This window comes from Ovis aries, chromosome 1 (assembly GCF_016772045.2).
Source record: "Ovis aries strain OAR_USU_Benz2616 breed Rambouillet chromosome 1, ARS-UI_Ramb_v3.0, whole genome shotgun sequence".
In the NCBI taxonomy this organism is placed as follows: Eukaryota; Metazoa; Chordata; class Mammalia; order Artiodactyla; family Bovidae; genus Ovis; species Ovis aries.
In genome coordinates this window covers 187,692,996-187,703,360 of record NC_056054.1, presented here as the reverse complement: position 1 = coordinate 187,703,360, position 10,365 = coordinate 187,692,996, and the positions used below count along the sequence as shown (strand labels likewise).

The 10,365-nt window shown below is 41.1% G+C and overlaps 2 protein-coding genes across 3 annotated transcripts in view; one reads left to right on the top strand and one right to left on the bottom strand.

Moving 5' to 3' along the window:
- Nucleotides 1-877: 877 nt before the first annotated feature.
- WDR5B (WD repeat domain 5B) lies at nucleotides 878-3,723 on the top strand. Its single transcript, XM_004002975.5, has one exon. The coding sequence runs from the start codon at nucleotides 1,448-1,450 to the stop codon at nucleotides 2,438-2,440; it is 993 nt and encodes a 330-aa protein (XP_004003024.1). The 5' UTR covers nucleotides 878-1,447; the 3' UTR covers nucleotides 2,441-3,723.
- A 1,991-nt stretch (nucleotides 3,724-5,714) lies between these two features.
- Nucleotides 5,715-10,365, bottom strand: part of FAM162A (family with sequence similarity 162 member A) — a 41,232-nt gene continuing 36,581 nt past the window's right edge. For both annotated transcript variants that reach the window (XM_060418567.1, XM_004002974.6), the window contains exons 4-5: nucleotides 8,458-8,566; nucleotides 5,715-5,940 (exon numbers count right to left, since the gene is read on the bottom strand). In XM_060418567.1, the coding sequence (XP_060274550.1) occupies nucleotides 5,848-5,940; nucleotides 8,458-8,566 (202 nt within the window). In that variant the 3' untranslated portion in view covers nucleotides 5,715-5,847. The remainder of the gene's footprint in view (nucleotides 5,941-8,457; nucleotides 8,567-10,365) is intronic.

Genomic DNA, 10,365 nt, shown 5'->3' with positions numbered 1-10,365 from the left:
TTCATTGGTGGCTCAGATAGTAAAGCGTCTGCCTACAATGAGGGAGACCTGGGTTCAATCTCTGGGTCGGGAAGATCCTCTGGAGAAGGAAATGGCAATCCACTCCAGTATTCTTGCCTGGAAAATCCCATGGACGGAAAACCTGGCAGGCTACAGTCCCCGGGGTCGCAAAGAGTCGGACACGACTGAGCGACTTCACTTTCACTTTACACGTTTTCTACCCCATTCCACCTTTTCTGTTCCAAGCACCTAGGCGATCTGAACTTTGTCTTTGGAAACTTAAGCCATAAGGAAGTGCTAAAACGTTTGCTCATTTCCCCCGGCACTACCATGCCAGGCTACCTAGGCGCTAGCCTTTAAAGGCCTCTAAAACATATTTTTTATCCTTCCCGAACACTTAGGGAACACATTTAAACCTGGGCATAAATTTGGCTACGTTGCCCTCGCCTACTTGCAGGCTTTCGAACCCGCCACCAGGCTCCACATAACAGCTGGAGAAGAGAACGAAAGCCACCTGTGCAGCAGGAGCTTATACGGAGTAACCGGCGCTGAGTGGGCCCAGGAAGGCTAAAACGCAGTGTGAACGGCTTACATCCAAATCCATGCCCGCAGGCATCTCAAAATTCAGTTCTTTCTAGTCACACTGTTTCCCAAAAGTAATGGTCTCCGTAATACAGCAGCCCTCGCTATCCAGCGAGGTCTGGAAGAAGCCCTTCCTGCAGACGCCGGAAGGAAACCCCAGCGTCCGCTTTTACGCAAGCACTAGCGACTTCTACAAGCCGCCTCGGCTTGGAAGCCGCGGGAGGGGCACCCTCTGCGCATGCGCCCTACGCTCCCTGCGCATGCGCCCAGCTCCCGGCTGTCATGCGCACGCGTTATTCCTTAACGCAGCTGTTTGGCGTGTCGGCCGGAGGTGTGGGCGTTAGGAAATCGTGTGTATCCAGGTTTTTGCTTAGCTTCTCAAATCCTGTTTAAAGCGGCGATTATTCATGCTCCAAGTACACTGTCTAAAGTCAGGCAGGTAGGGGTGCTGAGTACTCAGATATTTCAGAGCTGGGGGGGAGAAGCGGTGAAAAATATTTTCTGTAGCTTTCCCCCCCTACACCCCACCGCTTGCAGCTTTGAAGCGCGTTATATAGTCACAAAACAGCCAGCATTAATACCTTACTTGCCGACAGCGCACGGGACCGTTTTAATAGTATTTCTGAAGTATTTATTTCCAGAAGCATCGAGGAAAAAGTGAAGCGGTCCAAGCTGTGCTGCTGAACCAGTGTATATCGTCGTTTAAAAACGATCCGGAAATTAGTCACTAAAAGACTTTTTTGTTTGTTTTTGTTTGGAGTCCGATGTTTTTTATGTTCATTTTGCTGTATACAAAGCCAAAATACGGGCTGCTTGGTTCAAGACCGGACATCTAGCCAACCTACAGACTTTGAGCTTCAGAGTCATGATTACAGAGCAGTCAGGAAATGCGAAAGCAGAGCCGGCTCTCCCCTCATCTGCCAATCAGAGCAAGGCAGTGTCTGAAAAACCAAACTACGCTCTGAAATTCACTCTGGAGGGACATACGGAAGCAGTATCATCAGTTAAGTTTAGTCCTAATGGAGAATGGCTAGCAAGTTCTTCTGCTGATAAAGTAATTATAATTTGGGGAGCCTATGATGGAAAATATGAGAAAACGCTTAAAGGACACAATCTTGAAATATCAGATGTTGCCTGGTCATCAGATTCCAGTCGTCTTGTTTCTGCCTCAGATGATAAAACTCTAAAACTTTGGGATGTGAGATCTGGAAAATGTTTGAAAACACTTAAAGGACACAGTAATTACGTTTTTTGCTGTAATTTCAACCCACCGTCCAACCTCATCATTTCAGGATCTTTTGATGAAAGCGTGAAAATATGGGAGGTGAAAACAGGCAAGTGCCTTAAGACTTTGTCTGCTCATTCTGACCCAGTTTCTGCTGTTCATTTTAATTGTAGTGGGTCCTTGATAGTATCAGGTAGCTATGATGGTGTCTGTCGAATCTGGGATGCTGCATCAGGTCAGTGTTTAAAAGCACTTGTTGATGATGATAACCCTCCTGTCTCTTTTGTAAAATTTTCTCCAAACGGTAAATATATTCTCATTGCAACTTTGGACAATACTCTTAAACTATGGGATTACAGCAGAGGCAGATGCCTGAAGACATATACTGGTCATAAGAATGAGAAATACTGCGTATTTGCCAGTTTTTCAGTTACTGGTGGAAAATGGATTGTCTCTGGTTCAGAGGATAACCTGGTATACATTTGGAACCTTCAAACTAAAGAGATTGTACAGAAATTACAAGGTCATACAGATGTGGTAATCTCAGCAGCTTGTCATCCTACAGAAAACATCATCGCGTCAGCAGCATTAGGAAATGACAAAACAGTTAAATTGTGGACGAGTACTTACTAAACCCTTTAGAAATCAAGTAGTAGAGTCAGACTGGCCAAAAAAGATTAGGTATTTTAAAAGATGGTGTTCTCTCAATTTTGGCATGTATTTTGTTTTGTTTTTTAACATTGTCTTGCATTATAAGAATTTAAGACCTTTTTCGAGATCCAACCAGTCCATCCTAAAGGAGATCAGTCCTGGGTGTTTTGGAAGGACTGACGCTAAAGCCGAAAGTCCAATACTTTGGCCACCTCATGCGAAGAGTTGACTCATTGGAAAAGACTCTGATGCTGGGAGGGATTGGGGGCAGGAGGAGAAGGGGACGACAGAGAATGAGATGGCTGGACGGCATCACCAACTCGATGGACATGAGTTTGGGTGAACTCTGGGAGTTGGTGGTGGACAGGGAGGCCTGGTGTGCTGCAATTCATGGGGTCGCAAAGAGTCGGATATGACTGAGCGACTGAACTGAACTGAACCAAGCCTCAGTTTGCAAAGTAAGACAGTTGGAAATGCAAGTTTAAATCCCAGGGTTTCTGACTGGAATCTTGATGTCTGATTAATCTCTTGTGTCTGTCCTTGAACAGATTCTCATTTTCCTTTCAGTGACTATTGTAGAGGATCATTGTATTTGATAAAATTTAGAAGTAAAGCTCACAAAACAGGATGACTGATTAAATGAGAGGAACAAGGGAGTTTGGAATAACTCCACAGTATTTGGTGTGGGAGATCAGAAGAGAATAAACCTGGGATGGTGGTGGACTGGAGATTTGTCAGATGCTGCTCCCACAGTTTAAGTGACAGCCTACATGATGGGATGTGAAATGGTCTGTGGAATCAAGTTTGTAATTTGGGAAAAAAGTAATGGCTGTATCTGTTCTGAGTCTTTTTACCAAGATAAAAAGTAAAACCAAATCAAAATTAATAAAGGCATTTTACTGTGAGAGGTACCTCTCACTACCATGTCAGACAGCCCTCTCCTGATTCTCAGGGCAAACTCAACGCCTGAGTAGTAAAGCCTCTTATTATGCCTGAACTGCCCGCTCTGCCCATGCTACAAACTCAGTTCAGAAATCACCACTTTGTGGAACCATCACTGCCTGCCTGTGCTGTAGTGGTTTCACAGGCCATGTGTCCAGTAAATTATGAGCTCTGTAGACTCTGTATGTTTTATTCATCTTTGTATTCTCAGTTTTTGTACATAAAAGGGACTCAAGTAATGTTTGATTAATGACAATGAATTATACCACCATCACAACTTCACTTGTTGCCTGATTTCAATAAATTTTGGAGTCAATTCCCCATACCATTATTTTTATTAAAAGTACCTAGCCATAGTCTCACATGTTAATTCAAACAGGGTTTATAGGAAATATAAATTAGAAAACATTTTCTGTCCGTTTTACCTGTAGAAACATGATAAACATGAAAAAATAATTCCGAAATTAAGCAAAAAATAGTAATAATCACTTAATTGAAAGTGGATACTATAGAATACAAAAGACAGTTTTGTCCTTGTTGCTTATAATAGTGCTCATGAAGTCTGATTTGCTTGAGAAGTTGTAAGCAATATAAGATACTATAATTACTAGTAGGGTGTGTGACAGCTCAAGTTAATACGTGAGGCTACTGGGAGAAGTGGGATCAGATGGGGGAAGGTCTTAAATTCTGGTCATAAAATTTATATTCAACCCCAAAAGAGGCAGTCACTATTATAAGTTACTAAAGAGGACAGCTGACACAAAATGATGATATAAATTCTTGCCGAATGGTAGGGTTTTTGAGCTTTGACTTAAACATTTTACAACAATAAATCTTTAAGAATACAACACTTTAAAAAAATTTTAAATGCTTCTTTGTAAGTTAAAATGGTATTGTTTTATGAAGAAAAATGACTTACTTAAAAAAAAAATTAGATTTACCCATATTTAAAATCTACATTTAGACAATATGTAAGTATTCCAAAATATTAATCAAGGAAGACTAATCTGCTAAAATGTATATAAAGTAATGCTTTTTGATGATAAATTTTCAAGTGATAAAAATCAAAGAGCTTGGTATCTAAAAGCTAAAGTCAAAGTACTCTAGATAGATAGATACAGTTATCAGATGGATTATGAAGCTGTAGAGTAGTACATTAGGTTTTACTGAGTATTTTATTAAACTAAGTTCCCAAACAGCTGCATATATTATTTATTCTGATATAACCCTCTGAATGTTTATAAGGACTTGCCATCCTTTAAAACTTATGAAGCATGTGAGAATAAATGAAATACTTAAATAGAAACCAGCATCCATAGCTAAATATGAGACAACTTGGCATCCCTGTCAGATTAAAGATATATATGAGGTACAAATGCTTATTTTTCAACAATAATAAAATGCATTTGATAGCTTTTGATAATTGAGAAATTTAGTGTAAAAGCAGAAGGAAAGGACCAGTTAGGAATTCTAAGCTACAGCACAGAAGAGGCAACGGTGCTGGCCCCAAGTAACTCCATGGTGCTGGGATTTCAAAATCCTCAGAAACTTGTGGCCAGAATGTCATCATCACCTTGCCAGGACTTTTTCAAAGACTGTTCTAAAAACCTCTGTTTACCAGCACACCTGACAAAGGCAGAGTGTGGTCTGGCTGCTTCCCAGAGCTCTTGAGACGCACCAGGGCATTCGGGGAGGTTAGCTCTTCGACGTGCCCCCGGGGCAGTGTGCTCAACTGCCCCTCCTTACCTCTCCAGAAATGAAGACACACAAACCATTTGGCTTCTGGGGAGATGTCACTTTGGTAATGGGAATTAAAGAAGGAAATGGGACCTGACTATAAAGAAGAGTTAATAATAAAGTTCAAATAAGTCATCTCATTTTTCATTCTTTCGTTTTGAAAAAAACAGGCTACATTTAATCTAGATCAAACTGTAGTGTTGGAGAAGACTCTTGCGAGTCCCTTGGACTGCAAGGAGATCCAACCAGTCCATCCTAAACGAAATCAGTCCTGGGTGTTCATTGGAAGGACTGATGTTGAAGCTGAAACTCCAGTATTCTGGCCACCTGATGCGAAGAGCTGACTCATTTGAAAGGACCCTGATGTTGGGAAAGATTGAAGGCAGGAGGAGAAGGGGATGACAGAGGATGAGATGGTTAGATGGCATAACTGACTCAATGGACATGAGTTTGGGTGAACTCCGGGAGTTGGTGATGGACAGGGAGGCCTGGCATGGTTCGGTTCATGGGGTCGCAAAGAGTCGGACACGACTGAGAGACTGAACTGAACTGAAAGTTGTAAAATATAGACAAGTCATTTGTTTAAGAAAATTTATTTTTAGCTCTAGAGTGGAAATAGGGCAGCTCATATACCACATTCTTTTTAGTAAGGCCTATTGCTGCAGCATTATTTCTAGATCTTCAAAATCCAACCAACACCGACATATCTGCTACTCTGTTTTGGCCTTCATAGCAGCTTCTTCTCTCAGACGAGCTTTCTTTTCTAGGTTCAAGCTTGTTAAAGTCTCATTTCGTCTGGCAGCCTAAAGTGAAACGGATGTGAACAGTGATTATTTATGCCGGCTCGGGGACGGTGTCATTCCCTGACGTGGCAAGTACAGGCATGGAGGAACAGCTCGCTGCTGGTGCGCCAGGCACAGCAGCCCTCTCCATGTGCCTTCTGCCTCCTCTAATGCTCTCAGTGTGGCAGTCCATCCATTCACGCACAAGAGAAAGGCCACACCTCTGCCTCCTCCTTTCTGGCCTCTCTCTGTAAATCTTCTAGCCTCTCTTCTCCCTTTATATTTCCTTGTCTTTCTCTTTTCCTCTCTTTAGTATTAAATACCTTTTTGTTTCCATTTCTACCCCCCTTTTCCCTCCTCTCACTTTTCTTTGTTGCTACCATTTCTCCATCCCCAACTCATTTGTATACTTTCACACCCTTCTAGTTCCTTATTCCTCTTTTATCAAAAAACATTCCGCTTTGGGGATCCCAGATTTCACCAAGTACTACCCTTGATGACTCCCAGCAGTGACTACCTTGCCACTCCATCCTCTGAGAGTGAAGAGCAGTGGAGGAGATGCAACCATCTTCTTCCCTTACTTCCCTCCCTCTGACTTGTTTCATCTCTGTGAAGCTTACATACACAGTCCAGTTTCAAATTTTCATACCAAATGAGTGAAACCAGCACCCTATAAGGTGTTTTTCTTCAGAATTAAGTATGGAGAGGAGCAGAGAATCAGAATGGTTAGATGATGAAGAGGACAAAACACAATGGCTAATTTCTCTCTTCTAAATCACAGTATGTTCAGAAGTTAGTCGTTCCTGTAGCATTTACCAACTTTTCAGAAACGGACAGTTCCATAAAAGAGAAATAATATTTATGGTATAGGACAAGAGAGGAGCTCTTTATACAGTGCATACCCTTTCACGAGGCTGGGGGGATCCCAGGGAGTGATCTGTTTCTGGAGTATTTAAACTCAGCTAGCATCATCAAGTAGACAAAAGCAATGCAGATTTCTCAGAATTCTTAAAATCCCTACATCCTGTTTTATATGCTTCTTTCTGTAGGTTCAGTCTGAGAGTTAAGCATAAAAAGTTAAAGAGGGAGGCAGGAAAAATACTGAAGTGGGGTAGGAACACAGTTGTCAAGAGAACTTCACCCAGGCCTCCACACTTGCCCTTCATGCTGTCATAACATCAGCCTAAATGGTTGGTATTTTCTATTCTAAGACTCTCAAGAGAGTCAGAAGTTCACTTTTACTCTGGACTCACTGCACATAAGGAAGTCAGTTATCACTGGGTTTGCAGAAGAACCCTTGTAAATTCTTGACAAAATATGTAAGACATTTCTTTCCATATGGAAGCTGTGATATATAGAATTAGACATGGGATTTAAATAATGGCTTGGCCAGTACTGCAGCACAGAAAAATATCTGTATTTTAATCACAAGATAGTAGTCGGCAAACTTGGCTCTACCTTTTTGTCTTGCCACTTACTAGCTATGTGACATTGGGAAAAGTAACATCTCTAGGTTTTGGTTCTTCTTTTACAAAACATGGATAAGAGAACTGACCTCTTAGGTTCTCACAATTATTGTGGTGATTAAGTACGTTGAACAATGTGCTGTGCTGTGCTCAGTTGCTTCAGTTGTGTCGGACTCTGTGCAACCCTATGGACTACAGCCTGCCAGGCTCCTCTGTCCATGGGATTCTCCAGGCAAGAATCCTGGAGCGGGTTGCCATTTCCAACTCCAGGGGATCAGCCCAAGCCAGGGATCGAACCTGGGTCTCCTTCATTGGCAGGGGCATTCTTAACCACTAAGCCCAAGGTTAACAATACCTGTTATAAAATGAGCACTCAGTAAGTGGGAATACTTTCCCTGTCACCTCAATTAGGTCTAGATTCAAACTGCGGCTCTGCTATTAGGGAGATGTGTGTGAACTTGGGTAAGTCACTAAGCTTTCTATGCTATGTTTCCTCATTTATAAATGAGGTCCTAATAACAGTATCTACCTTGCAGCGTTGTTGTCAGATTTAACTGAGATAACAACAAGGTACCTGGAAGACGGTAAGACAGTTATTAACAATGACTGGATCTGTGGACCTGAATGCCTGTGTACTGCTTAGGCGCTTAGACAGATGGCCCAGTTGGAACATCCAAGTAGAGAACAGTGATAAGAACACTCACCAAAACTAAGGCAGAGTGAGGATCAATAAGTCCATGTACTGTGAGTGCTTTATAGACATACAAGGAGGTATCAGTACATATCAGTGTCACACATCTTGTTTCACATTCCTTATCACACCTGGGACACCTAAAAACTTTTCTTACTTAACCAAAACTATTTTAGTTCTTCAGCATGCCAAAGTTAGGATTTGCTGTTTACCTCCAGGCATGATAATCTCAGGTTTGGCCCTACCATATTTTATTTTGTTTCTTATCATTTCTTGTATAGGAAGTGACTTCTTCATCACAGAGAATAAAGAGTTAACCCCTGATTTCCTCTAGGTCTTTTGTGGAAAATACATAAAGATAGAGGGGATGTCCACTCTTACCTTCTTGCCCTCAATAATCATCAATACGCATCCTGCCACTGTCAAGGCAATCATTACATAGCTGATCTTCACCCGGACCTTGTTCTTTGCAGCATCGAGCATCTCAAACCTAGCAATACAGTGAGATCACGAGAGGAAGTTAAAGTTTCTGAGTTGCCAGAGGATATAAATCTCTGTGTCCCACAAATCAGGAGTGGAGTGGTGCCCATAAATATAAAAAAAGGAGGTGAGACCCAAAGATCTCGTAGGACTTTGGGGAAGATGGAGCATTTTCACAATTCACTTTATATTTTTATATAAATCATGATAAAGGGGTGGAGATGAAGATAGTGGGACTGAGGACTTCCAGCTACACACTATGCCAATGATGGGAAAGAATTTAGAGGATAAATTTATCCAAAAGTATGTGAAGATCTTCACACTTTAATAAATCTTGCTTGAACATCAGGAACCAGCTGCACTAGCTTTAGCATTGCAGCTAAATATCAGTTGAATCCTACTGCTTCAATTTATGCAAAAGTCAACAACTATAGTTTAATTGGAATAGGCTACACTCAGACTCTGAGGCCCGGTATGAAGCCTCCACTGTCTGCTCTGGTAGATGGGAAGAGTATAATGCTGGAGGTCAGAAACCTGGGCTTGCTCTGGAGCTGGAGGATGAAAGAAACCTCCAGGAATGGGTATCGGAAGATCTGACTTTAATATATTTGCAGTGTGACCAACAGGAGCCCCATATACCCAAGGTGATCAAAACAAAGGATGATCTAAAAGCTGTATTTTAAATATTTAGATAGTTACTTATTAGTCGGTTTCTAGTTGAAAGGGTTATCTGTCTAGTTACCAGTGCTGCAGCTGTGCAGTCACCTATACACTGCTGTGCTGCGCTAAGTCTCTTCAGTCATGTCCAACTCTTTGTGACCCTATGGACTACAGCCTGCCAGGCTCCTCTGTCTGTGGGATTCTCCAGGGAAGAATATGGAGTAGGTTGCATGCCCTCTTTCAAAGGATCCTTCCAACCCAGGGATTGAACCCATGTCTCTTGCATCTCTCGCACTGGCATATGGATTCTTTACCACCAGCACCACCTGGGAAGCCTACACATTACTTGAATGTATTTAACTGTTAAAGGTGCTATCTGCCAATAATAAAACACACTTTTATGAAAACTGGAAAAAAAAAAAAAAAACAAGAAAAATCTCAGTCTAACCAACCACCTAAAAGAACTAGAAAAAGAAGAACAAACAAAACCATAGCAGAAAAAAGTAAAGCTCAGCAAGGAAATAGAGTTTAAGAAAAAACACTGAAAAAAATCATTAAAACCAAGAGCTTGTTTTTTAAAAGGATAAACAAAATTAAAAAAAACTTCTGGCTAGGCTAAACAAGAAAAGAGAGAGGATCCAAATAAGAAAAATAAGAAACAAAAGGATAAATAATAACCAATGCCACAGAAATGCAAAAAAAACCCAAAAACCCAACCATTAAGAGTATACTTTGAACAATATATGCCAACAAACTAGACAATCTAGAAGAAATAGACAAGTTCCTAGAAACATACAGCCCAAAAATGAATCAAGCAGAAATAACTAATCTGAACATACTGATCACTGGAATTGAAATCAAGTATGTAGTACTAATAAAACAAAACTCTTTCCAAACAAAAGTCCAGGACCAGATGGCTTCACTGGAGAATTCTACCAAACACAGAACTTACAATGATATCTCTCAAAGTGCTCCAAAACATTAAAGAGGGGGAAACACTCCCAAAGCCATTCCATGAAGCCACCATCACCCTCATACCAAAATCATATAAAGACACTATAAAAAGAAAACTACAGGCCAATATCTTTGATAACTATAGGTGTAAAAACACTCAACAAAATACTAGGAAACTGAATCCAACAACACACA